Source organism: Lynx canadensis, chromosome D1, assembly GCF_007474595.2.
Source record: "Lynx canadensis isolate LIC74 chromosome D1, mLynCan4.pri.v2, whole genome shotgun sequence".
In the NCBI taxonomy this organism is placed as follows: domain Eukaryota; kingdom Metazoa; phylum Chordata; class Mammalia; order Carnivora; family Felidae; genus Lynx; species Lynx canadensis.
Genome location: NC_044312.2, coordinates 106,161,935 through 106,189,349, shown reverse-complemented (window position 1 = coordinate 106,189,349; position 27,415 = coordinate 106,161,935). Strand labels below are relative to the sequence as shown.

Here is a 27,415-nt window from a genome sequence, read left to right as displayed (position 1 = left end):
TTCCATCCAGTTGTCCAAACACTCAGCACAGCTGGCCGAGGGAGGGGCGGCCAGGGCCGAGCTCTCAGGGAGCCCTCGGGCTGTTGTTTTCCTGGGAATGGTGGAGTCCTCCCAAGGAGGGCCAGCCCTGGATGCCCCGAGGGGGTTCACGGGGCGAGGATAAACGTAGAGCTCCCAACACGCACACTCAAGGGCTTGCCCCAGGCCTCGCTTCCCAGTGCCCGGCTCCTGGTGGGGAAGATCCAGGTCCGCCTGGCCAGGTGCTGTGGGTGGCCTTGTGAGCATCCTCGTGATGGGGCCCAGGGCTCCTTGCGGGGGAAGGGCAGCGGGGATGATGAGATAGCAAGCCCGGGAAGTGACTTCGGGGAGCAGCTTTTACTGGCAAGCAGTCCCCGGCTGCCTCTTGGCTCTGACTCACCAGTGACCCTGGACGAGCCTCCAAGTCAGTTTCCTCATCTGCAACAGCGAGGCCTGGGCCTCTTCTGGCTCCGATTTTTTTCTAAGTCACAGCCAAGGACAAGGCCCTTAAAGCTCCCCATGAAGTCCCAGCTATGCCTAAATGTCCAGAAGGTAGCAGTTTTTTCTCTACAGCCCCCAAAGCGACTCTGACTCCGTTTCCTCCCTGAGGGGCTGGCTGGTGCTTAGCAGCGAGGGACTATCTCTTATACACTTTGTCACCAGCCGGACTGAGCTCCTTTCCCTCCTGCCATGTTGGGGTGATGGAGAGACCCTCCCCCCCCCCCGCCTTTCCACACTTCCTGTTTTCCATTAATTGTTTCCAGGTGGGCCCAGAGGTTGCCCTGCAGAGGAAGGTGGGGGCACAAGAGAATTTAGCAGGGGATCCGTGAGGAGCAAAAACAGGAAGGGGGTGGGAGCAGGCCATGGAAAATTCACTGCCAGGAAAGGCAAGGCCAGCATCTGGTTTGCATTAGGCTGAGAGCATCGAAGCCCAAAGCCTGAGTAGGAGATATTGTTATCCGCGGGGCAGGGCTGGGGGGTGGGGGGTGTGACTGCTAGTCAGGAACTGGCGGCTTCTCCCCCACAGGGAACTCAGAGGCTGACAGGAAAGAAGAGGGAAGGTGAGGGAGAAAGGAGTAGAGAGAAATGAAACTCTCATTTCAAGGGGTGGCAGACCCTTCACAGATGTTACCTTCTGTGATGTTCACAACCTCACCGGGGACAATCGTGCCCGTTTCACAGATGAGGAAACTGAGTCCCAGAGAGGTGAGGTGATTTGCCCCAAGGCCACAGAGCCAAGGAACCGCAGAAGCAGGATTAGATTTCAAGCCAAATGAGACAGGGTGAAACACACAAACTATCTTGGGTAGACTGAGGCTGACCACGTCCCGGACAAGGGGGTCCTGAGGATTTGGTGGTGAGTGCGGGCCAGCCTCTGCCCACGGTGTCACTCATTTCTCGTGGGGGTGTCTGACCATTCCAATCGTCATGACACAAGGTGGACATCTGTCTGAGGGCTCCCCCCCTCCCATGCCACAGGGGAAGGCTTGCTGGCGGAGGGGGTATTCGCAAAAGAGATTTATCAGCAGGGGGTAGGATGTGCTGTAGGGGACATTGTGTGAGGAAAGCGGAGGTGTAGGGCATGTCTGGGGCAGTAGCAGCTGGCCTGGTGTGCCTTAGAGGGTGAGATTCCATATTACAGTTGGGGAAACCGAGGCACAGAAAGTAACATGCCCAAAGGTTTATAGTCTAGAAGTGGGGTGTGAATCCAGCCTGACACCGGACCTGTGTTCCTCACTGCTACACTGAGGTGTCCATGCACGCCAGTGGTTGATATCGAGGGGATATCAAGGCCAGGGATGGGGGGTGGGGCAGGTGGAGGTTCTTGCCCAAAGCCACACAACCAACTGGTGATAGAGCCTGGGCTGGACGGGCTCTTTCCAACTCAGCAACCTGGCCAAGAGGGGACAGACAGCTCCGTCTTCGGGCCGAGTGAAAGCCTGGGGCCTTGGGCATGCAAAGGAAAGTTCCCACGACCCCTTAGGGTGTCTTACCTTTCCTGGCCCAGAGCCCGGGAAGGAGGGCCCCAGAGCCGTCTGCTGCCCGCCGAGCCACGGGAGTTAATAATTACGGGGTTTCAGGAGATACAGGCCTGCTGGGAGGGGCCTCCCTCCTGGGCTACTGCTTCTCAGAGATAGCAAAGGTTAGCGTGAGGCTCAGCCCAGGGGTGGGGGAGAAGGGCTTCTGCTGCTCGCCTGCTTGGCAGTCTCCGGAGGGACCTTCAGGCTGGCCCTGGCAATGGATGCCCCCAAGGAGCACACCAGGTGTCCTGCCCGAGGGACATGCCCCGTGTTCCTGGCAATGAGCTCGGGGGCTGTCCGCTACGCTCCATCGGTTCTGGGACCTGCCCTTGACGGGAACTTGGGAGAGGAGCCTTGGGACCCAGACAGGTGAGCTAGTGACCTTGATCATAGAGGGGAGGGGAGGAGGATTCTTGCCACTCCGCAGGGGCACTGGGGAGGAGGGGGTGAGAGGCCAGGCTCCTGACGGGGGTGGGGGGGGACTAGCGTGGAACCATGAGGGATTTCATGAGCCTCCTACAAGGTCAGTTGCCAAGGGGTGACCCTGATTCTCTAACTTGGTGGCTGTACAGACACAGAATCTGAGGCTCAGAGAGGGCAAGGCACATCTCCTGGGTCACACAGTGAGCTGAGGAGAGACCTAAGTTCAGAATCAGGGCCTGGGTCATCCAGGCCGGCAGTTTCCTGCTCATCTGTTTCCAGCCAAGGGTCTGTGGTCAGGGCTGTCAGGGGGGGATGGGGATGGCAGGGAGGAGGGTGGGGAAGGGCAGTGTCTTAAAGGTAGAGGACACACCTTTCACTTCTCCCTCCCCTCCAGCTGGCCAGGCCTCTCCTAGGCTCCCCGTTTGTTGTCTGACTGCACGTAGCTGCAGCCTCTAGTGAGTTCTCTGGCTTCTGGGCTGTCCTTCCAGAAAACTGGTGTAAGGGGTCTCAGCCCCATCACCCCTGGCTGTGTGATATCAAATAGGTTCCCGAACTTCTCTGAGCCTATCCTTTGCAGCTGAGGAGCAGAGCTCAATGGGTGGTGGGAGGAGCTAGTGAGACCCCGGAATCCACTGGATGACCACTGGATGTATAGATGACGTGATGTTTTTTGGTAGTACTTGGGTGTCCGTGCTCCCAGAGTGGCGATCCCACATCTGTCCTTGGAGGCTTCGCTTAAGGGCCTCCACAGCCCACTAGCCATCCCCCCTCCTGCTAAGGACTCTTCCTCTGGGCTGACACCCTCTCCATGCCTTATCTCCCACCAGTCTGGGTTACCCTGGCTTGGACCAGGTCTTATCTCCTGCCCAGGCTTATGAAGTCTTGGAGGGTAAAGGCCCTGTCCTGAGCTCTATTTGTGTCTTTTCCTCCTTCCTCTAAATAACGAACAGAGCACGTGTCGGGAAGACCACTGTTGCTCAACGCTTATTTGGTATAGAATTCAAGTCAACAAACATGATGACATCTGCTTTGGGCCAGACTCTGGGATGGGCTGGGGTAGGTGGAGAAACACTGCACCGAGAAGGACCTGGTCCCTGCCCTTGAGAAACCACAGTCGGGGAAACAATTGCCCCACAGAGTGAAGGGCGTTGGAGGCCTGGGTAGAATGATTCTGGTAGGTCAGAAGGGATGTCACAGTGGCCTGCACAGGTTGTGCACTGCCCAAGGTGCCAGCCAAGGGAGTGAGTGAGCAAGGCATGAAATCTAGCCTGCCCTCCACTCGCCAAGTCCTGTACCTTGGCATGGGCTGTGCCCACCTGGAAAAGCAGTACTGTTTTCTATTTTTGACAAGGACACCATGCACTTAGCAAGGTGTGCCCTGGGCAAGCCGTGACCCTGGAAGTGGAAGTCCTTGTGAGTATGTCTCCCACCCCCCTTCTCCCTCCCATATCGGAGCCCCAGGATAATAGAGCATGCGTCTGCAATTTCCCTTTGGATCCCTAGCACTTGTATGGTCCACAGTTTGTGTTCTGAAGGGGTACATGAACGAATGAACAAATGGATGAATGAAAGAAATGTGTGTCCCCAAATGAAGACCTGACAAATTCAAGCCTGTGGTTTCAGCTCTGTGGGCTCGGTCGGAAGAGTAGTGCCCTGAGTTCTGGTAGCTTCTGGAAGGGAAGCACCTCCTTCCTCCTGGCCTCCCAGGCCTCCCTAGACATGGAGGGTGGAAGCTACCGTCCCTGGCGGGAGATTAGAGCTATATTCTCGAGGCCAATGATCAGGACGGGTGACAGAGGGACGGAGGGACTCAGGAACAGGAAGACCAGTGGTCTGGGATGCAGAAAAAGGTTTTGCAGAGGACGTGAGACCAGACGGGTGTGCTTGGTGGGGGTGCATTCCCCTTAACTACAGATGCTGGGGAAAGGCAGGGAAGCGACGGGCAGTGAACCCGCTGTTCCGAACAAGACGGAAAGGCCCCTTTGCGGGGCTGGCGGGGGGTGCCCGGGGTTGAAGACTCGGGCCAAAGGTGGGTCCTCCCTTGGGAAAAGCGGATAGGCACTCAGAGTAAACCCGAGGAAACTTGTTTTGGGGGCCTGGCCCCTTTCCCACCACGCAGGAGCAGGCACAGAGCGGGGAGCCCAAGGAAGGAGAGCCCCGGGGGAGGGGGGGCGGGGTGTGGGCGTGGGAGGGTGTCAGCAGGCTCTCGGTGACAGGTCGCCAAGCTTCTTGATGCAGCGGTGGCCCAGGGCTCGGGCCTCCCTGCGCCGAGGCCGCGGGGGGCCTAGAGACAAGTCGGCCGCGGGCTGCGGAGCGCGGCGCGAGGCGCAGGACGCCGACACCGGGCTCCTCCCCCCCGGCTCCCGCGGGCGCACCGTCCCGGGGCGCGCGGCCGGCGGAGGGGCGGGGCCGGGCACGTGTCCTCGGGCCACCCCCTCGGCCACGTGACCCGCGGAGGGCAGGGGCGGGCTGGGCCGGGGGGCCGCGCGGCCGGCTGGGCTGCGGGAGGGACTGACAGGCGGCGGGCGGGGACGCGGCGCCGGGCGGCGCAGGGAGCTCGCGGCGGCGCCGGGATGTGGAGCGGGTAGGTCCGCGCGCGCTCGCCGCACCGCGCCGGCTCGGGCCGCGGCAGCCCCCCGGGGGTTGGGGGTCCCTGCCGCGTGTGCCCCCTGCCCGCGGCGGAGGGGCCCCCTGTGGCCCGAGGACGGGCGAGCCAACTCGGGGCGGAGGTGGAAGGACACCCGGCGGGGGGCGGTCGGGGGTCTCCGGGAGGGTGGGGACTGTGAAGGGTGGGCGGCAGACCTTCCCCGGCGGGACGGCGCCAATTCCTAGCTCCTCTGGAGCGCCAGTGAGGAGGGAGGCAGCGGGGGGTGCAAGCCAGAGTAAGTCTGGGGGGCGCGCCTGGAGGAGGGGGCCCCCAAGCCTGGATGAACCTTTGGAAAGCAGTGCAGTGGGGGAAAGGGGGCCGGGTCTCTGCCAAGGTCGCTAGTAAGTTGATGGAGCTCCGTCTGGGGCTGCTGGCTCCGGCCTGGCTCGGAGGTGTGGGGTGGGACCTCCCTGTGGGCTGAAGGAGGGCGGCACAGCCGTGGGGCCCGGCTTCGTGGCCCCAGTCCCCGTGACTGTTTATTGGCTGTCAGGGGTGATCCCAGTCTCTGGCCCACCTGGCGTGGGACCCCTGCCCTGGCCGTGCAGAAAGCCTGTGGTCTTGTCAGGAACTTGGGCAAACACTTCCTCTTCCCCATAGCCTGGAAAGGCAGGTCCTGGAAGAGATGTGGCCAGAGTGGGGTGGGTTGTATTCCTGTCAAGAACTGGGCCAACTGGGTGGTTCCAGGACAGGGCCCCTTCCCAGCCACAGCTGGGGAGTGAGGGAAGCCTCTCGGGAGACTGGCAGGTTGGAGAGGTTTCTAATGTGGGCTGGGTCCACTTTACTCGAGGCGCCCAGTAAAGCTGGAGCTGAGATGCTAGGGAGTTGTGGGGCTTTGTCCCCAGCAGGGGGTGCTGAGAGAAAGGGCTCCTGGTAGGGGTGAGGTGTGGAGAGGGGTGAGACTCTTAAAGGGCGAAAGTTGAAGCGGAGCTTGTGTGTTCTTTGGAAACGTAATCACCACACCATGACCACTACCACCCCCACCCCGCCCAAGAAGAGTGAGTTTCCGGAAAAAGTGGTTAATGTGGAACCTGGTGAGATTAGCGCAATCCTTGCCTGAGGTTAACTGTGTTTAAGGGGCAGCCTAGTCTGGAAGAAGCTTGTGACCCCACGTGTTGGGGCCACCCAGGCAAAACACAGTCGCTGAGTTGCTGTGTGATCTTGAGCGTATGGCCTCACTTCTCTGGGTCTCTGGATGAAATGAGCAGGTGATCCAGGCGTGGTCCAGGCCCAGAGTGCCCTTCCCTGGAGGCATCCAGGCCAGGGCCAGACAGACAGGGCTGGGAGCCGTGAACAGATAGACACTCTCTTTAAAGACAAAGTCAAAAGGACTCCAAGTCTTGGAGAAGACCCCTAGTCCGGCCTCCCTGCCATATTTCCAAGAGCCTTCTGGATGAACCAGGCTGCCAAGCTGACCTCCCCATGCCATGATCCTCAATATAGCTCACCTTTTGCATGTACGTTTGGACCCCTAGGGCCTCAGGTACAGAGCACCTAGCAGGTGCTTTATAAATGCAGATGGAAAGCATAGAGGGCAGAAGGAGGAGCTGGACCTGGAAATGAGAGGCAGAGTTTTGGGGTTCCCCTGAGCACTGCATTTTTATGGACCCCCCTCCCCCGACTTGGATATTGGAGGCAGGGACTGAAGAAGGATCAGGGGCCAAGCTGCCAGCACCCACTGGGGGTCTGGTGTCCTGGAAACTCACCCAGACCCCAGCAGGAGCTGGAAGGGACCCTGCTTGGGGTCACACTTGCCCACGTAAGTCTAACTGAGCTGCTTGGGCTTGTGGCCTCCAGTGGCTCATGACCGTCTGGGTAGGTATATATTTGGGTCCTCATTCTAGAGTATGAGTCGGGGATCAGGAGTCAGCGGCCCTGGCTAAGCTGTCAATGCCCCTGGGGTTTCGTTTTCTCATCGGTAGGTGAGGAATAGCAGCTGTTGATGGCTGGGTCCTGGTGCCAGTTCGCCCCTTGGCCCCGGACCCAGGGCTGCTCTCCTAGGGTGGGTGGCTGGGGCAGGACTCTGCAGGAGCTCAGGCAGGCCCTCTTCCTGGGGACTCCGTGAGCAGGAGCCCTGAACTCTGGACCCAGAGGCAGCTCCCCCATAACTGGGATACTCCCCTCCCCATTTCCCACAGTTTCCCACGTCCACAGTCTTGGTGGCCAAGCCTGCTCTGAGGCGGTGAGGACAGCATCTTGGGTATATCTGCGGCTGACATGGTGCTGGGCACTTGGGGCTCGGTCAGCAAAGACCAGGAATTGAGTTCTGGGCTAGTTTTCTGCCGCTAAGCGGCCACATGCCATTGGTCTAGCCCCCTGGTCTCAGTTTCCCTATCTGACAGATGGGGCCAATCATACTTCTCTCTAGGGAGGGCCAGTCTCTGACTGACCCCTCAGGAATGAAACAAGCCCCCCCAACCTCCCAGGGATGGAGGACTGTGTCCTAGCAGACAGGACCCTGGGTGGGGGGGCGCTCCAGGGCTGCACATAGGCTGTGTGGCCTTGAGCAGGTCACTTAACTGCTCTGGGTGTTGATTACCCTACGGGGCTTGGATCTGTGAGCCCCTGCCGGTTGGGCCGAGGTCACAGGGGTCTACAGGCTCAGACTTCCTCCGAAGTATGAAGCCTGGGGGCTTCAGGAGCAGGAGGGCGGGCCTCCTTCCTGGGAAGCAGTCATTCACTTTTCCTAGCTGCTTCTTCTGGGGAAGCTCTCCTGGATCTAACTAACCCCGGCCCCCACCAGCCCCTGCCCCCTCAACCGGTGTGGAGCTCAGACCCTTGTGTGGAGCTGCACTTGTGTGGAGCTCAGACCCTCATGAGAATCCTGCTTGTCCTAGACTCTCCCCAGATCTGCCCAGGATTTGTGCCCAATAGGGTGGTGGAGGAGGGGGAGCAAAATGAGTTAGAATGTGGTCCGAAGGGGGCTCCGTGTGCAGTCATGCAGATTGGGTGGATCGGGGCTGGTGGGGTGCCTAGCACACGATGGGCGCTCACTATATATCTATTGGACTTTCAAGGTCATAGGGCGTCAGATTCTTCTAGGACTAAGCAGGAGGATGTGAGGCATGTGCTGTGTGCCCCCTTGCTCGGTGCCCACCCTCCCCAGGCCTTGTGTTGGCTCCCAGTGGAGACACGGGGCTGGATTTCCTGTCTGGGCTGGGACCGGGTTGGCAGCCCTGGGGCTGTGGCGGGGAACGGTTTGCTTGGTCTGGTCCACCGGGTTCAGGTGTCCAACCTCCCTGCTTTCCATCCCGAGGCTGTTGGTGACCTCCGCCCTCCCGCTCTGTTTCCCCCTTGCACCTTCTCTCCCCGCCCCCACCCCACGCTGGGGTCCCACTCTGTTTGCAGGCCTGGCCTCCTGTTCCTATGTATGAAATATATGACACCCTTGTCCTATTCTTCTGGAACCATCCCTTCTCAACCCTGGCAGTGGCTGCTCCTCAGACCTCCAGGCTGGCTCTCTGGCCTTAGGCACTGCAGTTTTGTTTTGTTTTTTTCCCCTGTCCCTCTCTCCAGCCCCAGGTCGTGCCATAGTCCCCCCAGCCCTGAGTCTTTTGTGTCTGTGCGGCCTGTGCACAGCCCCCTCCCGGCCCACAGACTTCCTCAAACCCCATCTGCATCCCGCCCCACTTCTCCAAAACCACCATTCATCTTTCCTCCCGTCTGGATTTTTCCGGCTGACGCGTCACATGATGCGATAGAGCTGGGACTCTGGGTTCAGTTCCCACCCTGTCACTTTTTGGCTGTCTGTTCCGGTCAGGTCGCCACCCCTCTCTGAACATCACATGCCTCATCGTCCAAAGCGGGCTAGGGAGAGCATCTCCCTGCCGCGGCATCGTGAGGTTGGGACTCGAACACGGCTTGACGGTTTGGAGCTGTAGGCTTAGCCCCTCTCTGTCAGCTCAGCCTGGCCGGGCTTGCTGGCCAGTCGGGGAGCCTCTGCAGGAAGGCTTTCCTGGGACCCCCCCGCGGCCCCCAGACCGGAGTCACCTGGCTGTCAGCCTCGGTGCCCTCAGGGCTTACGGGAACACCTGTGGGTGCATGAGCATGAGTCTCAACTGGGCCCCTGTGCTGTGGCACCACCCTGTAGACCGGATCAGCCGAAGCCGCCCTGTTGGCCCCCGGGCAGAGGCTAGCGGTCCCATTGTGTCCCGGTGGTCCCAGCTCTGCTCCCTCCAATTCCAGAGCCTCCCTAACCAGCTCCTTCCAGCTTCTTTAATGAACCTGTCATGCCCATCAGCACAGGGATCTTTAATTCAAAGAGGTGACCTGGGCCCTGGTCAGTGGACAGGGAGAGACCGCGGGGCAGAAAGACCTCATGGCAGGCCGGTTGGGCTGGAGATGGGAAGAGGTATGCAGGATCCTCGCTGGGCCCTCCTGGCCCCTGGGAGTGACCTCTGCACAGGCCCTCCTGGTCCAGTGGGGGTTTCCGGGTGACTGAAGACCATAGAATCCAGGGGACCTGATTCTCATTTTGCCTTTTTTTGTGGATGGAGACAAAGCCATGCTGGCTGGCCTAGGGCAGGATTGGCGGGGGTGAGGATTGCATTACTGCACCCCCACCCCCTTGTGTGTTTCCTGGGGAAGTGACCCAGTGGGGCCTTTCCTGTATAAACTGTCGTGGGCTCCGGGCAGTGGAGCCGGTTCAGGATGGAGGGTGTTGGATGCTCCCACTTTCCTCTGACCTTGACTCTTACTATCTCCTGCCTCTAACCCCTTCCCAGGGTCCCCTGCAGCATATTGTGGATGCTGGACTCTGTTTCTGCGGGGAATGGGGACTGAAAAGGTTCCAACAGAGGGCCGTGGACCAGGGCTGAGGGGCGGGGAGGGGGTGCGGTGTGGTAGCCCGTGCCTGTCCAAGGAGTGCAGGTGGTCCCGTTGAGGTTTGCCAGCCTTTGGTTTGGGATGCTGAAGTGTGTGAAGCTGGGGCTGGACCTGTGGGGCCTAGGGCCCCTCCTGAAATTTCTGAGTCGCCTCACAGCCTAGAAGTGTGAGGGGAGGGCCTACAGATTCAAGCATCCCTTCCAGTACCAAGGTGGGGGGGGGTGTCTTTCCTGAACCCTTGGCCCCGGCATTGGGTGGTTCGTGACTACGGGGTAGACGTGTTCTTCATATGCTTTCAGCCATTAGGATTTTTTGAGTTGGGCTTTTTCACTGGGGAAGCGGGGGGCAGGGAGGATGGGAGATGGGTAGTGGGGAGGCCACTGTTGCCTCTGGCTGCAAAAGAGGGCCCCCATCCTTCCCGGCAGGGGGCTGAAGTGAGAGCCTGTTGGGAAACTAAGGGGGGGCAGTCCAGCCATAACCCCAGCCCATGCCCTTGGGACCAGCAGGAGAGTTAGTGTCTTTCACTCGGGCCCGGGGCCCAGACCCCACTGGTGGCCCTCGTGGGAGGGGCTGGAGGTCTTTTTCTCCTCGGCGGGGACATGGCTGATGTGTGGGGTGGTCCTTGCAGAGGGAAAGGCACTGGGGCTGGCTGTCTGAAACCTGGAATCCTGCCTGGGTCACCCCCACCCTTGGCCCACAGTTCTCGCCCATCCTGTTGAAATGTGCAGTCCTCGAGTTGGGGTCTGCCACCCGCCCCCCCACCCCCAAGCCTGAGTGACTATGGCCATCCTCTCTCACCTGAAGAAATGGCACTGGGCCCGGGGCCTCCAGACTCTCAGCGGGAAGGACCTCCCTGAGGCCTGCGGTTTCAGCCGCGGGACCCAGAGCCCGGGCAGGCACAGTAGGGGTATCTGCCAAATGTGGCCACAGACGGCACGGTCTTTACATGGTGCTTCTCCAGTGACTCTAGGTCGTTACCCCTGTCCCACAGGTGGGAAGCAGCTTCAGAGAACTTTGGTGACATTCGCAGGGGCTGGCGCGTACCCCAGCTCAGAGCCTGGCATGGACCCTGGCTTTGCCCTCCTGGGAGGCAGTGTCTGGGCCTGAGCAGAGGCTGAGAAGTTGGTCAGGCCGGAATTGGGTCAGATTTCCCTGCTGCGGCAAGGAGTCGTCTCCTGAGTCCACCCGGGGCCTTGTAGACCTTGACCCTGAGGCTGATGCAGTGATTTCATACTCACCCCCCCCCCCACCCACCCGGTGGGGGCTTCAGGCCAAAGACCTGGCTGCCCATCCTGCACAGCCACCCACCAGCTGTGTGAACCCGGGCAAGTTCTGCACTTCTGTAGACTCTGTCCCTCATCTGTGGGATGGGGACAGTCCCAGAAATGCTACTGAGAGCCCTAAATGAGAGGGCATGGGCAGAGTATCCCAGCATCTGGCATGGTGGGAGTCCCCTGGGTGCGGACCCCAGCCCAGGGCCGCCATAGTGCTGCCATAGCCCCTCCTCGAGCCTCAGGGACCCCTTGCCAACGAGACTCTCCCCCACCCCCAAGGGTATTAGGAAAGATCTTTGGCATAAACGCTGTTGATGGAGTGACAGATGTGTTTTCCCACTTCATCTATCAGTCCCCGGTCCCTGCCAGGCAGGACTCAGCCAAGGAACCATGAGGCCACACTCTGGGCCAGTTTCAAAGCCTAGGGCAGGCCAAACTAGGTGCCTGGACAGGGCCACGTGAAGGGCTGGGAATGGGCTCATTGCGGGGGTCCCTGGGTCCCCAGCCCCTTTGTGTTACCTGGGAGGGGCACCGACGTTCAGGGGCTGCTTGGTGACCGTGCCGGGGTCCAGATGACAGGGAGGAGCAGCTGATCCCCAGTCTTGCCTTTCACACTTTCCCCTCAGCAATCCTGAGTCTCACGACCCCTTGGCCTCGTCTTTCCTCCCTCCTGTGTGGGCCCCGCTGAGCCCCCTCCCCTCCACTTCCCCACTGTTATCAGTGGCCTGGGCCAGCCACTCACCCTCAGCCCAGCCACCGAGGCTCAGAAGCTGCTGGCTCAGGAGCTGCCAGCTTTTGCTGACTGAGCGAGTCCAGAGGTGCTGTCTTGGCACAAACCAGTGCCGGCCGGGCCCTCTCCCTTCCTGCCTCCCTCCCTCCCCAGGGTCTGTTGCAAAGTGAGGGGTGTGGATGGACAGTGGGGGGTGGGGGACAGAGGCTGATGGCCCCCTCACTACCTCTAGGGTCGTCAACTTCAGGGAGAGAAGGATCCTGAGGCCCAGAGAAGGGTGTTTGCCTGAGCTCACAAGGCAGACCAGCGGAGAGAGCCCAGACTGCTCCCCACAGGGAGCAGGAAGACAGTCCGCCTGGCCTGGGCTATTTGGCAGAACTTTCCTACCTCAGCAATGCCTGCCCTGGCTAGGTCCTTCCTCTCCCCGCCACCCTAAATGGGGTATAATTTGCATAAAATTTGCATTACCGATAGCCAAGAAGGCGGTTCCCATTTAAGTGCCTCCTGGGTGCCAAGGTTTTATGCAGGTCACATCCATCCAGTGACCCTGGAGGTAGGGCCATTGGGATCCTCCCCACTTTGTAGAAGCGGAAACTCAGATTCTCAGCACTGATGCATTTCCAGTCTTCTGCTGGACAGATAAACTGAGCACCTACTGTGTGCCAAGCTCAGCCCTAGGCCCTGAGCTGGAGAGGGTGGTTGACAAAGGTGAGTGAGTCGTGGCTTTGCCCCCAGGTGACCTCATGTTTGGTCCTTCTGCCCTTGACAGCCTCACGGGTTGAGTCCCTATTTTACAGAGTAGGCCGGGAGTGGCAGGTGTGCTGTCCAGGGTTGGTGCCTGGGCTCAGCTCTGGATCTCAGGACCCCACCCTGTATTTGCTGTTTGCCTCGCAGCCAGCCCCACCCAGACGAGGGCCACCCGCCGCCCCTTGAGGCTGTCCCCGTCCCCTGGAAGAGCGTGGGCCCCTGCAAAAGCCACAGGACGGAGTCCCCAAGAGGCCTGGCAGAGACCCCTGGAGGGGAGGAGGCCCAAGGTGAGGAGGGCCCTGCGGCCGCCCCGCTGGACATGCTCCGCCTGCGAAGCTCTTCCATGGAGATCCGCGAGAAGGGCTCAGAGTTCCTGAAGGAGGAGCTTCACAAAGCCCAGAAGGTGGGGGCTCAGAGGGCAGCGGGAGGGGCTGCGGGGACAAGGGGCCCGTCTGGAGGAGCTGTGGGCTCTCCCTGGGCACCCAGAGAGATCGTGCACCTGCCAGGGCTGGCTGCACGGAGGCCTGTGCTGGGCGTGAGGGAAGCACAGAAGAGAGTTCTGCTTGTGACTTTTGAAGGACTTCTAGAAGTCTTGACTTCTCTGAAAGCCTGTCCTAAGCTCTAATAGACTGGCAGGTGGGGCTTCAACATGCCATAGGCTAAATGGAAAATGCATCATAAACTGTAGGACAACAGAGGAAGGGCGGTCGGGGCCCAGAGGCCCATGTAAGATGACCCTGGCAATGGAGCCTGATCGGGGCGGGTGGGGGGAAGCGGGGTGCCCGGTCCCATCCATGCCAGGCCTGGGGCCCCCATGGGGCTCACAGCCACCCACCTGGAACCCCTCCCCCTCCCCAGGAGCTGAAGCTGAAGGACGAGGAGTGTGAGCGGCTGTCCAGGGTGCGGGAGCAGCTGGAACGGGAGCTGGAGGAGCTGACAGCCAGCCTGTTTGAGGTGTGGTGGCCGGCTTGGCGGGGGCGGGGGGTGGTTGCAGGTTGGGGAACGCGGCTACTGGGTGTCCGCAGGCCCCTCTGCACTCACACGGAGCCTGCCTTCTTCCCAGGAAGCCCACAAGATGGTGCGGGCAGCCAACATGAAGCAGGCAGCGTCGGAAAAGCAGCTGAAGGAGGCGCGGGGCAAGGTGAGGGCCCCGCGTGCTTCGAGCCACACCCAGAGCTCCCGCCCTGCCCCGCCAGCCCCCAAGAGCGCTGGGCTTTCGCCACCCGGTGGGACCCCGGCGTGTTCTCGTGGGTGGCGGGGATGGTTAGACCACGGCCCAGGACGTCGAGGCAGAGGTGTCTGAGACGACACAGCTCCCCGGGGACCCCAGCAGCGTTCGCACTGCACCAGAGACCTTTGCGGGGCCTCACCAGGGCAGGGAGGATCCCGTGGGCAGTGTAATTTCTCCTGCCTCCTTCCATAAGCCCTTTACAAAGCAGAAACCCCAGGCTGGCTGTGGGAGCCTGGGCCGGTAGCTTCCTCTCTTGGAGTCTATTTGCACATCTGTAAAATGCGAGGGCTGTGTGGTTCCTGGCTCCTGAGGGCCCCTCAGTGGGAAGCCCGGCCAGCTCCCAGACAGGTGCACTGTCACAGAGCCCTGACGTACAGTGTGACCTCAGGCAGGCCGCATTTCCTCTCTGAGCCTCAGTTTCCTTAGCTGTGAAATGGGTGTGTCAGTCACCCCTTCAAAGGCCATTCCAAGGGTAACAGCAGGGGTCGGGTACTAGTCACTGCCGGGACAGGCTGTCCTGAGCCGGGGCGGCAGGCAGGGGCAGCCTGGGCAGCGTTAGCCCTGGACTAAGGTTGACATCCACCTCACCCCGGCCAGATCGACATGCTGCAGGCAGAGGTGACAGCCTTGAAGACACTGGTCCTCACGTCCACACCGGCCTCTCCCAACCGCGAGCTCCACCCACAGCTGCTGAGCCCCACCAAGGCCGGGCCCCGCAAGGGCCACTTGCGCCATAAGAGCACCAGCAGCACCCTCTGCCCCGCCGTGTGCCCCGCTGCCGGACATACCCTCACCCCGGACAAGGAGGGCAAAGAGGTGAGGGGCGGCGGGCGGGCGGTGGTGGACGCGGGACAGGGAGGCAGTGCCCAAAGTCCCCCAGGCAGTGGGGCCCAGTGGAGAGGCCTGACCCCTCACAGTGTGACCTGGAGCCTGGCCTGCCCTCTCTGGGCCTCTGTGTCCTCTGGGAGGGCTGGGCAGGTTTCTGTGATAGGAGGTTTGGGCCTCGGCCTCTGGGTGTACCACGTGGGGGGCCTGATAGGCCCTCCAAGCCCCTCTAAGCAGGAGGTGATGTTCTGTGCGCCTGAGGCTGGCCTTGGCCTGAGGGCCTGCCTTGGCTGGGGGGATGGGGGAGTTCTGCTTGGAGACACAAGGAGGCCTCGGCCTAAGGAGGCCGCTGCTGGGCCTCTGGGGACAGGCTGCTTGGACCCTGGGCGCCCACAGCCCTGACGCCCAAGACCGTCTTGGGACATCCCTGGACTCGAGGGTCCTCGACACCTTCTGGCTCCGGTGCCTAGACAAGCATAGCATTTGGGAGCTGTCTCCCTCCCCGCCCGGGTGGCTGGGTGCATGGGCTGCTTGGTCCAGGCTGGGCAGCGGCCACAGGTCCTTTGGCGAGTGAGGTCACCTGCCAGAGCCTCAGTTTCCTCACAAAAGTAGGGCCTCCTGGGGCTATGGGGCGCTGACGAGACCTGGATGTCAGGAGCTCGGCTCAGGGCTGCACCCGGCGAGCCCTACAAGGGCTGTCGTGGGATTCTGTTTCCTGTGGTCTTTGACACCAAGGCAGCCCCCAGCCCGCTCCTGCCCTATGTCTCTGGGACCTCCAGGGGGGAGGTGCGGGCCAGGCCTCTCCCCCTCCCCCCACTTCCGAGCTCTCAGCTTCCGACGGAACACTAACATCTCCTTCCTCCCGTCTGTCTCTGTGCACCTGTCTGTCTGTCCGTCCGTCTGCCCTGCCCACCCAGCCCGGGCTGGCCCCCCTCCTCTCCCTGCTCCTCTGCGTGGTCCCCAGCAAGGCTGTTCACCTCACCTACGAGCCGGCTTGGCAGCTCCTACCTGGGGAGCCGCCCACGGCCCCCACCTCCACCTCCGCTACCTCTCTCTCCTTTTCCCGACAGGTAATGGCCGCAGAGAGGGGCCGCCCCTCCGTCCCCCACCCCCAGCCTCACTCACACTGCACGTGCCCCAGGGCGGCCAGCGGGTCGCCTCTCCAGAGCAGGCGGCCCGCGTGTGTTCCCTCTGTGTGCCTGTGTCTGTGTGTGCCGTGGTACCTGTGTGTACGGGGAGGGGGGCGGGGGTCCCGCGGGGCCACTTTTCAACTTCTCCCCCTCCAGGAGGCAGTGAGGGTCTTCAGGAAGGGGCCCTGGACCCAAGTAGAGGCAGGAAGCTAAAAGCACACTTGGATGTGCAAGTTTGAGTTCTGAGGTCTTTGGGGCGAAAGGAAGGAGGCCGTCCTTCCTCGGGACTCAGCTTCCCTCCCTGGCCACTGGGGACAGACTCGCCGGCAGGCTGGGGCCCGTCCCGCAACGTCCCCGCCTCCCCATCGCTGTGGGCTCTGCCCATCCCGACCATGCTGCCTCTCCCCCCCACCCAGCGCCTTGACCGCTGCGCCCCGCTCACCCTCCCCCACAGGTGGACACGACCCTGTTCGCAGAGTTCCAGGCCTGGAGGGAATCCCCCACCCTGGACAAGTCCTGCCCCTTCCTTGAAAGGGTGTACCGGGAGGACGTGGGCCCCTGCCTCGACTTCACCATGCAGGAGGTGAGGCAGGGCAGAGGGCGGCCGACCCGGGGCCCAGCGCCTCAGCCAGAGGTCAGCCCCTCACTGCTCCACCTGCTGCCCCGCTTTGTTGCAGCTCTCGGCGCTGGTACGGGCCGCCGTGGAGGACAACACGCTCACCATCGAGCCCGTGGCTTCGCAGACGCCGCCCACGGCGAAGGTGGCCGCGGTGGAGTGTGGTAGCACCAAGTACGTTCAGCGCCCTTCCCCCTTCCTTGCGCACTTCAGAGAGCCACACCTAGCCTTGAGCTCTGCCGAGGGGGTGGCCAGGGATTGAGCCTCAGGCCTGCCTGCGGAGGGTCCGGGTGTGGGACCCGAGAGGAGCAGGGGCGGCGGGGGGGGGGGCTAGAGTGCAAAAGCACGGTGGCTGCCATCACCACCCCCCTCTCCCCCCGGCCCTGTGCGGGGAGGAATCTTTGGCAGAAGTTGCTGCCTTTAGTCACGGACCCCCAGGCCATCCAGGGGGGTCTGGGAGCTGGAGCCTCCCTCTTCCCAGCCTGACAGACATGCCTCTCCCACCCCCAACTCTCTCTCCCACAATGGGCTCTGGGCCCCGACTGACATGTAAGTGAAGTCATTTGTTGGCTCCCCTTCTGCTAATAAATAACCAAATAGCCCTCATGTCTTGGCTTTCCTGCTACTCAGCTGGCATCGAGCAGGGCTCGCAGCAGACCAAAATAGCCTTGGTAGAGCAAGGGGCAGAGACAGGGAGCATTTTCCCTTGGCAGCCCAGGATTTGACCTGCCAAGGAGGCCCCTTGGGGAGAGTCTTGTCACTCATGGGAATATTTGAGCCATTTTGAAGGATGAGTGGCAGTTTGCCAAGTAGGGATGTGCCTTGCAGGCAGAGGGGACATGAGTGAAGGTGTGAGAGGCCACGGTATGAATGGAAGCATCACTGGGTTTGCAGAGCGGTGGCGTGGGTAGGGAGATGGGGCTGAGGCCACACAGGAGGGCCAGAGTGTAAAGGGCCTTGAATGAAGTTTGGGCTTTGACCCACTAGGCCAGCATTTCACAAGCTCATCAGTAGATGTACCCTGAAAAGAGGGTTGCCAAGTGCAATCAGAGTCACCGAGAATCTGGAGGCAGCAAAGGCACTGATAAGTCCCGCACCCCAGGAGCCTACTTAACCTTCCTCTGCTCTGGATTCTCCATAACGGTTTCCTGGGCAGTAGCAAAGCAGCGGGGGAAAGATGATGGGCTACATACGGGCTTTTGGAGGAGCCCCTGGCTGTAACATGGAGCTGAGAGGATCCAGGCAAAAGGCCCCTTGCGTGGCCTACCCTGGGGACTTGGTGACAGAGTGGAGGAGAGAGAAGACTCTTGCTTAGCTGGGGAAGGCATCACTGAGTCTGAGGGCCCCGATAAAGTAGGCGGACTGCAGAGAGTGGAGCTTTGGTACACCCGGCATGAGGTTGACTGAACTCTCCTGCCCAACAGTGGCGAGGTGAGGGCTTTAGGGGTGGGATCCAGCTTAGTTCCGAGATCTATCCCAGGGACTTCTAGGGCTGCCCCTTCCTTGGCCTGGCCCTGGGCTCCTTGGGAAGCTGGGGTCGAGGGAGGGGCTGCCAGGTCCCACCCCCCGTGTCTGTTTGCCTCTCCCTCCCTCTGTGCATCTTTCTGGCTGCTGCGTCCTGCCTGCGTGAGCTGGGTGGGCGAGCCTCAGCCAGCCTCCAAGGCCCCCTCTGCTTTCCTCTAGTACCTGTGCCCTGAGCGGGCTGGCTCGTGCCTGTCGCCACCGAATCCGGCTTGGGGACTCAGAGAATCACTATTACATCTCACCGTCCTCCCGGGCCAGGGTAAGTCATCCAATGGGAGTGTCACTTGGCTTCTCAGGGGCACATTGGGCTGGGGCTCCGGGCTCCAGGCCTGGGAGCACAGCCTTGATCTGCAGAGCAGGGCACAGGCTCAGAGAGGTACAGAGACTGACTGGAGCCACACAGCCGAGCCTGGTGAATTAGTTTGTCATTACCGCAAAACAAATGACCATAAACTTAGTGGCTTAAAACAACACCTGTTTATCATCACGGTCTCCCTGGGGCAGGAGTCAGCCCAGCTTAGCTGGATCTTCTGCTCAGGGTGTCAGAGGCTCCAGTCAAGGGGTAGGCTGGCTGCTTCCTTCCTGGGGATAGTGGTCCTCTTCTGAGCTCCCATGGCCATCGGCAAGACTCAGTTCCTAGGGGTGAAGGACTGAGGGACCTGGGTGCTGGCCGAAACCTAACCATGGGAGTGACATTAGAGTTCAGGTTAAAGTTCCAGGCTCCTGACTCCCAGCTCAGGCTCTGGCCCCAGGCTCTTGAGAACGTTCTGAGGCACGTCTGTTACTCGAGCCTGACTGTCAGTGGCAGGTGCCACGAGGGCTCCAGGAATCCTAGCTTCCGTCCTCACATGCCAAGTGGCCCAGGCTGCGTCAGTGGACCTCACTGAGCTGGGGGCAGGGGTCGGGTGGTCCTCGTTCCTCTGTCCCCTCACAGACTGTGAACAGGACTGTAAGGAGCCAAAGAGAATGTGTGAGAAGGTTCTGAAGCTTGGTACAAAGGTGACACAGTGTGGGTGGGTCCTCCTTTAGGAACCATCTCCTGCCCTCAACCTACTAGAGGCTCCTCACAGGGATCAGAGTGGACAGATGGCCCCACTGCTGGGCAGCTTGTCTGGTTACGACAGCTCCCGCAGGGCGTCCAATGTGTTGTCCTGGCCACCCCCACGGCAGTGAGCTGAGCCCCCATTTGCATATGGGGAGTCTATGTCTTAGGAGGGGGTATAGCCTAGACCCGGAGGCTCCCCATTCTGAACCCAGTCCCCCTTCGCTGCAGCCTCCGCCCTACGCATCTGTGCCCAGAGCCCTGTCCGGTGGCATTTTCCTGATCCCCTCCAGGGCTCACCAGAAGGATCTGCGCCAGACATTCCGTGCCTGGCAAAACTACCTCTAGAACCGTGTTTCTTCCAGGCCTGCTATGTCTCTGCGTTGGGCAGAGCTGGGATGGGAGACGAGAAGGCTGTGAAGTTTCAGGATGTGGTCCCCACACTCCGAAGAGACCAAGGAGTGTGGAATCCACAGGGGGAAGAGATTTATGTCCCCAAAGTGCAGCCCTGGGGAGAGAACCTCCCTGCTCGGTGCCACACCTCATTCACCAGCCTCCTGTGGGGGCCCGCTGGCCACTGGGAAACACCACGGCCTGGCCCACAGGCTTCTCCTGCACCGACCTCTGCCCTGACCCCCCTGCACCTGCTTCGTCCTGCTGGCCAGGATTCCTACATGGTTGAGGGCCCAGGGGTGTTGTCCCCTCCCTGCAACTCTGGACCCTGTGGGTTCCCACACGCTTGACGTCCCTGCCCCCGGGCGCCGGACATTCAGTACAGGCTGCCGTGGGCACAGCTGCCAGCTACCCTCTGCCCTTTCTTAGGCTGAGTTCCCTAGAAGCTGAGCCCCGGACGAAGATTTTATGCTATTCTTAGGAGGCGTGAATGTGGGATAGGGTGGGCAGAGGAGTGTCCGGCCTCAGCTGGAGTCTGGCTGCAATCTGATCCGTGGGGGCCCTGGAGCCCAGAGTGGGTTCCACCCTGAGGCAAGGGGGCTGACCTTTTATACACCGCATGCGGGCCAGTCACTGGCTGTGGCATGCAGGGGACGGGGGGACGGAGGGGCACCTAGGAGCCATTAGTGGACGACCCTCTCAGTAGTGGGGAGAGGGGGCCCCAGTCTGGGGAAGGGGCCTGGGCAGGGTACCAGCAGCACCCTCTCTGCGGTATGTGAGTCTTCGTGGAAGGGCCAACTTGGGGTCCGCGGTGCCCAGCACAGGGCCCGGCATGGAGCAGGCCTCAGGCCAAGCTGGGGGCTTCAGGCCTAGGGATCCAGGGCAGCCCCGGTGAGCAGCTCCGGATCCCCCTGTCCCGCCTGGCATTACCAGGAGCACTGGGCCAAAGCCTGGCTGGCCGGGGCCTCCAGCGCCCAGAGCAGGCAGGCCTGCCTGGGGACGAGTGTGGTTTCTAGGGCGAGCCACCTGGTTTCGTCTTCCAGCTCAGCCACTGACTGTTTCGTGGCCTCTGTAATTGCTGTCTGGTGGCTTCATTCTTGGAGTCTCTGCTTTCCTCCTGGGTCAACTGGGAATGATAAGCATGTCTGCCTCACTCGGATACGCGTACCGGGTTAAACGTTAGCTGCTGCTATTGTTCTTCCCAGGAGCAGGACTAATACCACTGTTGGCAATTAAATTTGAGAGCCCGGTCCTGTGCCACTCAGGGAGCATTCATTATCTAGCTTTGATGGGACGTGGGATTTGTGGCTCGGGTCTCCGACCTGCCCTGGCTCTTGGGGGGACCCTAAGCGTGAGGGCTGGCAGGTCACAGCCTCTTCACTTGTGTCCACAGATCACCGCAGTGTGCAACTTCCTCACCTACATCCGCTACATCCAGCAAGGCCTGGTGCGGCAGGAAGGTGAGCGCCCCCTGGTGGCCGGCGAGGGCGGCGCCTGGGAGGGATGGGGGCAGCGAGAGGGCGGGCCAGCATCTGAGGGGTCGACAGGCTGGGCTTTGCCCTGACAGAGGGGAGGACCCTGCCAGGGTCTGCCGGGTCCGGCTGCCTTCTCCCACCCAGCAACCTCTCCCAGGCCCCGGGGCTCCCTGTTACCGGCCTGGCATCAGAAACCTTGCACGATGGGGTGTCCCTTGTGAATCTCCTCCCCGCTGGGGGTAACCTCCTCACGGCCGGTCGTTTGACACTGAACGCTGCCTCCCACTTCACTCTTGCCAGGGCTGGTCCTGCATCCACCTGTTATCCCCTTCAGCCCTATTCTGCAAGGTCTAGCTTCCCGCTCCTCCTCCAAACTCGGTTCCCTGCTGCCCAATCCGTTTGGAGTCTGAGCCTCTCCTCCCCAGCTTGGGGGTCAAGGCCTTGGAGGGGATCTTGGGCTGAATCCATGGCTCTGCTGACTGCTCGGGGTCTCTGAGACCCCAAGGATACGGGTTGGAAATCACCACCAAATGTGTGGCAGCGTGTTTGTGTGGGTGGGTGTCAGGCCGTAGGGGTGGTGTCACCTCTCCCACTGGTACGGTGCAGAGTGGGTTCAGCCCTCAGCAGTTTGCAAGGCCTCAGCGTGGCGCTTGTAAGAGGTCCAGCCACTTACTGAGGTTATCTGTCCTGGGGAACCGGGGAGCCCTAGGGTACCTGTCAGCTGCCCTGCCCAAAGCTAGGGGACGGGGGCTGGACCATCTGCCTGAGGTGACCCTGTCACTGAGCCGTCCACCTTCTCTCTGCCTGCAGCGGAGCCGATGTTCTGGGAGATCACAAGGCTGCGGAAGGAGATGTCGCTGGCCAAGCTCGGCTTCTTTCCCCAGGAGGCCTAGGGCATGGCCAAGCCTGGTGGGGGGCTCTGAGCCACAGCCAACACCTGCCCCGGCACAGACAGACAGGAAGACAGGGTCCTGGCGCCAGCCCTGAGCCAGAAGCCGAGCAGATGGACAGATGGCCAGGCCATGGAGGCCTTGCTGAGCCGGTACCAAATCTTCATCCCGGGAAAGACAGGACCTCATGAGCTGACCCTTCGCCCTTCCCCAGTGGCCCTACAGCCACCAGGAGACTTTCAAGAAGGCACCAAAGACCAAGGAGCTTGGACCCACACTCAGGGGCTCAGCACCCCCCTTGCAGTCCTGGGAGCTGCTGCTTGCAGTCACCTTGTTGCTGTGATGTCCTCAGAAAGGGCTCACACTGGGTGGCCTGACCTCCAGGGTATCTCCCACCTCAGTTCCCAAGCCCTGGGCCACCAGCACCCCCGTGTGGCCATCCCTCCCCCATTCCCGTGGGGGCAGTGCAGCCACAAGGGGCTGTCAAGGACTTGCACACCATCTGCTTGAGAACTACCCCAAACTGTTCTTAAGATGGATCAGGGCCCCTCCTCCCACCCTCGCACTTGACCTTCCCCCCCTCCTCCATCTGAGCCTTGTGCTCCTGGAGGCCCTGCCCCCACCACTGGAAGGATTAGGATACTTTGCTCCCGAAGTAAAATACAGACAGGGCCTCAGGACACCGTGTCTGTGTTCAGCTGTGGGTGGCCGTTCAGACAGTGGGGGCTGAGGTCGCCAAGCCCTGTACACAGGACTGGGGGAGGGTGGGCAGGACGCAGGCCCCTCCTCGCCCCTCACAGCCCACTCAGGACCGGGGTCCAACCTGGACACATCCCTCACCGTGGCCGATTTCCTCCTTTGAATGGAATGTAACACGATCTCTATTTAATAAAGGAAGGCTTTGTTGGTAGAGGCTGGGCAGCCACGCGCCTTCACTCCTCCGCCCTGGGGCTCAGGCCAAGGCTTGGGCATCTGAAGGAATGAAACCAAATCCTTCCCTAGCCCGCCCTCGTGCTTGGGATTAGGCCCAAATCCTGAAGGGATTGCTGTAGGGAGTACCACTCGAGTCTTCTCCAGCGGGTCCAGTCCGTGGGGCTGTGGGTTAGCAGGGCCGTTCCCCACCTCCTCTCCCCTGCGGGGTGGCCTCCTGTGTGGAGAGTGGAGCCGTCTCAGGGGCACCTTGGGCAGATCCCCCTCTGGTATCCCTGCCTATTTTATTATTTTTTTAAATGTTTATTTAGTTTTGAGAGACGGAGAGAGATAGACCATGAGCGGGGGAGGAGCAGAGAGAGAGGGAGACAGAGTCCGAAGCAGGCTCCAGGCTCCAGGCTCTGAGCTGTCAGCACAGAACCCGATGCAGGGTTCGGACCCACGAGCCGTGAGCTCATGACCTGAGCCAAAGTCTGATGCTCAACCCACTGAGCCACCCAGGCTCCCCCTCCCTGCCTCTTTCTAATGGAAGGTTGGAGTTCACAGTCAAAACCTCAGGGCTGCTGGGTGTGAGTGCAGGACAGTGGTGCGGAGATCGATTGGTGATGTCTGCAGGCAGCGCAGGCAGGCAGGGATGTGACGGCTGTGGCCTTGCCAGCCACTCCCGCTCTTAGATGGTTTCTTCGCAAGGAAAAGTAGTCACAGGGTGGGCCTGGAGAGGTGTCTTGTGATTCCACATCCCCTCCCCACCTGTAGCGGTGTGGGTCCAGGCCAGTGGGGGAGGGGGAGGGGCATAGCAGCCTCGGAAATCCGTGTGTGCTGGGGCTGGTGATACCTTGAAGGGGCCCCGATTAGCCTGAGGCCTCAGGGCCTCTCAGCTAGTAGATCGGGACTCTGTCAAGGCCACCCAACCCTGTCACCCTGTCCAGCCACCAGCCTGGTCCCTCTTGACCTCCAGCCTCGCAGATTTCCTCCCATCCGTGCCCCCAGCTTCCATGGCCCCAGACAAGCCACACCCAGGGCCAAGGAGACACCAGACAACATTTCAGAGCCCTGGCAGTGGGTCCCACACCCCAGACTTGCTCTGCCTGGCCCTGTGATAGGATTTCCTGTCAGGCCTAGAGGGTTGTGGTGGGCAACGAGATGTGTGAGGGACCAAGGGACACACAGTCTGGCCTCAGTATCTCCCAACAGTAGCTGATACTAACACATTTAACCCTCAGGGCTGTCCTGGGAGGTACCGTTTCCCCATTTTGCAGATAAAGCCTCTGAGGCACTGAGAGTTCACCCAGGAAACGGTGGCCCTAGATAGGAATGGATGAGACCAGCTCCAGAGCCGGCATCCTTTTTTTTTTTTCTTTTCTTTTAATATTTATTTTTGGGAGCGCGCCAGTGGGGGAGGGACCGAGAGAGGAGGACGGAGCATCCGAAGCGCGCCCTACGCTGACTGGCAGACAGCGTTTATGGGGCTGAAACTCACGAACCGCGAGATCATGACCCGAGCTGAAGTCGGACGCTCAACCCACTGCGCCACCCGGGTGCCCCAGAGCCAGGATCATTTTCCTAGACACCTGCCTTGTGCCTGGCGCTGGATTAGTCCTATTCTCCAGAGACGGAGAAACCGAGTGTCAGGCGGTGACAGAAGCGCATTTCCATCTAAGTTGGCTTCCCACGTTTTCCCCTGCTTACAGCCGCCCCCACCCCAGCTCTTCAGGCTTCTGGGGGTGCGCAGGGGCTCTCCGGAGGGGGCTCAGGGCTTTGGCTCTTGGAGCCGGGAGAGGATTAACCGACATCGGCCGTACGGGAGTTGTGCCTCTTAAGTGAATTTTCTAGATAACTCACTCGGGCCTCTCTAAGTGCTCCTGGTACATGTGGCCACCTCTTAAAAGCTAGCTCCAACCATAGCCATTGAGCCTGAGCCCAGCCACACGCTGGCCTTACGCACTGCTCTGCTGTGTCACAGTCTGCAATCTGCCAAGCCTGCCCTATGTAATGCTGCCAGGATCGCGTACCTGGGCGATGGGCTCCTCTCTGGGCCTCAGTCTTCTCATCTGTGAGTTGGGAGGATGGGACTAAATGACCTTCGCAGCTCCCCCACCCCTTTCTTGTGTCTTTTATGGTGGCAAAAAACACATACGATTTACTATTCTCTTTACCCATCCATCCCTTGAGGGGCATCTGGGTTGTTTCCACCCGTTAGCTACCGTGAATAATGCTGCGATGAATAGGAGAGCGCACTTATCTCTTTGAGACCTTGCTTTCGATTCCTTTGGCGATTTATACAGAGAGGCAGGACTGCTGGGCGATATGTGGTAGTCCTGTCTTCAATTTGTTGACTTGTGTCTTCTACACCGTCTTCCGCAGTAGCTTTGCCTTTTTACCATCTTGCCGGCAGCGCGGCGGTGGGGGGGGGGGGTTCCCAATTTCTCCACACCCTTGCCAACGCTTGCTACGTCGGTGTTTTTGGATAATGGCCACTCTCATGGCTGTGAGGTGATAGCTCACTGTGGTTGTGATTCCTAGCGCTCTGATGATCCGTGGTGTTGAGCATCTTTTCATACGCTCGTCGGCCACTTCTATGCGCCGCCTTCTTACTCAGGGACCTTCGGAGGAGCCTGTGCTATAGCGACGCCGTCAGGGACAGACTTTCGTGGCTGGTGGGGCCACAGCTCGTACGTGATTCTGTGGCCCTGGCCCCCTCAGACTGCACCCTTCGCCGAAGAGTTGTGTCCTGGGCCTGGTCCCCAAGCCCACGGTGTGGTGAACTTTAACTCAAAGCCAAGTTGCAAAGCTCTGACCTGTGTCTGCCGCCGAGCACGTGCCTGGGCCTGGTGACTCCTCTTGCCGGTAGGCCCAGAGCTTTTGGGGGTAAATTTGCCCGCTGGCCTGCCCGAGTCTCACTGGGCTCTAGGACAGTGGCTGGTGGTTCCACAGTGGGCGGAGACGCGAGTGTGTCCCACGAGAGGCCCGTGTGCCAGCTCGTGGCCAGGAGAGGCCCCGCAGGGGCTGGGACAGGGGCCAGCCAGTGGTTCGAGGGGCTCCCCTCCAACCTCAAGCACGAGCACAAAAACCCTCCCCCGAAAATGCTGCAGCTGGCCAGACCCTCCCTTGTCTTTCAGCTAGTTCTCCCCTCCCCCTGCCTAAACCCAGGGCCTGGCAGTGGCCCAATGGCAGCTCAGGAACGCCAAGTGGAGCCTCTCCCTTTCCAAGTGGTCTGAGAGGCTTCGAGATGCCCTGACATGGAGGGTGTGGGGATTGGGATAATGGAGTCTCAAGCTCTCCCAGACCCCCTGATTTTGGGAGCGTTGCACAGTCCCCTGGGTGGAAGCCTGGAGTGGTCAAGCCACCGATGGAAGCCTCGAGGCCTGCAGGGAAATCACACGTGGGAAGCTGTTGGCTGGGTTATGAGGGAGAGACCCCCAGTTCAGGCCTTAGGGGACCACAGCCACAGGGGGCAGGGGAGCTCCACGACCTTTCTCTCCTTGCTGGGAGAAAGTGGTTGGAAGGGTGGCACCGCCCTGAGCCCTGTCTTTGCTTTACCTCCTGGGGACCCTGTGCAGGCCTTCATCGTCCTCACCTCTCTGGGGGCAGCTGGGGCAAGGGGAGGTTCTGACCCACTCCAGTCCCCCAGCTGCCTTGCACATGGCTGAGACCAGGGGGGTGGGGGAAGGGGTCAGCATTAGGGGAACATGGAAGGCTGCTAAAGATGGGGTGGGGGGGGGCATGCCCCTGGGGGAGGGGCTGGATTTGGGTGCTGGAGCTTCAGGTCCCCTAAGAGCCTGCCTCGGCTATCCTGGTGCTTCTGTACAAACCTGGTAGGGTTCTGCTGTCACCACCCACCTCAGCCGCCAGCCACACACCTCTATCCACCCGGCCCCCAACACGCACGCATGCTCAGGGAGGCGGTTCAAGGAGGAGTCGGTGCTCAGGCCATCCAGGGCCATAGTGACCGCAAGGCCTGACCGGTTGTCCTGGCAACCGAATAGAGGTCTGGTGGTACCAAGGAGAACCCAGAAGCCCCTTCAGCCTTTCTTGGCAGCCTGGCCTCCTGCCCCACAAATTCCAGCTATCATGATATCCTACAAACTGTGAAGCCAAGATAAAAAGTTAGTGTATCAGGGGCACCCAGGAGGCTCAGCCGTGCGACTTCAGCTGGGGGCATGATCTCACGGTTCGTGGGTTCGAGCCCCGAGTCAGGCTCTGTGCTGACAGCTCAGAGCCTGGAGCCTGCTTCGAATTCTGTGCCTCCCTCTCTCTCTGCCCCTCTCCCACTCACACTGTGTGTGTGTGTCTCTCTCTCTCTCAAAACATAAATAAACATTAAAAAAATAAAGTTACAAGAGAAATACCCTCAGTGTTCTCAAAGTGCATTCTCTGAGCCAGCACATCAGCATCACCACCCTTGGAACCCGTTCCAAATGCAGTTCTCTGCCTTCAAACCTGCCCTGCCGAATCCCACTCTGCGGGGGAGTCCAGCCGGCCTGTCATGACAAGCTCTCCCATGATTCTGATGCGGTCAAGTTTGATACCCGCTACCCTGCCACATAACCTCAGCCTGATTTCATTTCACGTTGAGTGTGAACGCTTCGCTTTTAGGAACAGGTGTCTTTATCTCAAAAAAAAAAAAAAAAAAAAAACCCTACGAAGTAATTTGGGGAGCCCCCTACACCCTCAAAAG

At 60.5% G+C, this 27,415-nt stretch overlaps 1 protein-coding gene across 5 annotated transcripts; it reads left to right on the top strand.

Moving 5' to 3' along the window:
- Nucleotides 1-2,180: 2,180 nt before the first annotated feature.
- Nucleotides 2,181-22,717, top strand: RAB3IL1 (RAB3A interacting protein like 1). 5 transcript variants are annotated; one of them, XM_030330898.1, is made up of 11 exons: nucleotides 2,181-2,408; nucleotides 12,829-13,084; nucleotides 13,540-13,635; nucleotides 13,745-13,822; nucleotides 14,510-14,728; nucleotides 15,655-15,807; nucleotides 16,322-16,450; nucleotides 16,545-16,657; nucleotides 18,167-18,266; nucleotides 20,836-20,902; nucleotides 21,728-22,717. In XM_030330898.1, the coding sequence occupies exons 1-11, from the start codon at nucleotides 2,257-2,259 to the stop codon at nucleotides 21,808-21,810; spliced, it is 1,446 nt and encodes a 481-aa protein (XP_030186758.1). In that variant the 5' UTR covers nucleotides 2,181-2,256; the 3' UTR covers nucleotides 21,811-22,717. The 5 variants fall into 5 exon arrangements, with proteins under 5 accessions (XP_030186758.1, XP_030186761.1, XP_030186760.1 ...); XM_030330899.1 differs by lacking the exon at nucleotides 2,181-2,408 and adding an exon at nucleotides 4,969-5,046; XM_030330900.1 differs by lacking the exon at nucleotides 15,655-15,807 and having other exon boundaries at nucleotides 2,184-2,408.
- Nucleotides 22,718-27,415: the final 4,698 nt, after the last annotated feature.

Bases quoted from the DNA above. Each gene is read 5' to 3' on its own strand.
- RAB3IL1 (XM_030330898.1), top strand. From the start codon at position 2,257: ATGGATGCCCCCAAGGAGCACACCAGGTGTCCTGCCCGAGGGACATGC. The intron at 13,823-14,509 runs GTGAGGGCCCCG...CACCCCGGCCAG, and splicing joins TGAAGGAGGCGCGGGGCAAG to ATCGACATGCTGCAGGCAGA. The intron at 16,658-18,166 runs GTACGTTCAGCG...GCTTTCCTCTAG, and splicing joins GTGGAGTGTGGTAGCACCAA to TACCTGTGCCCTGAGCGGGC.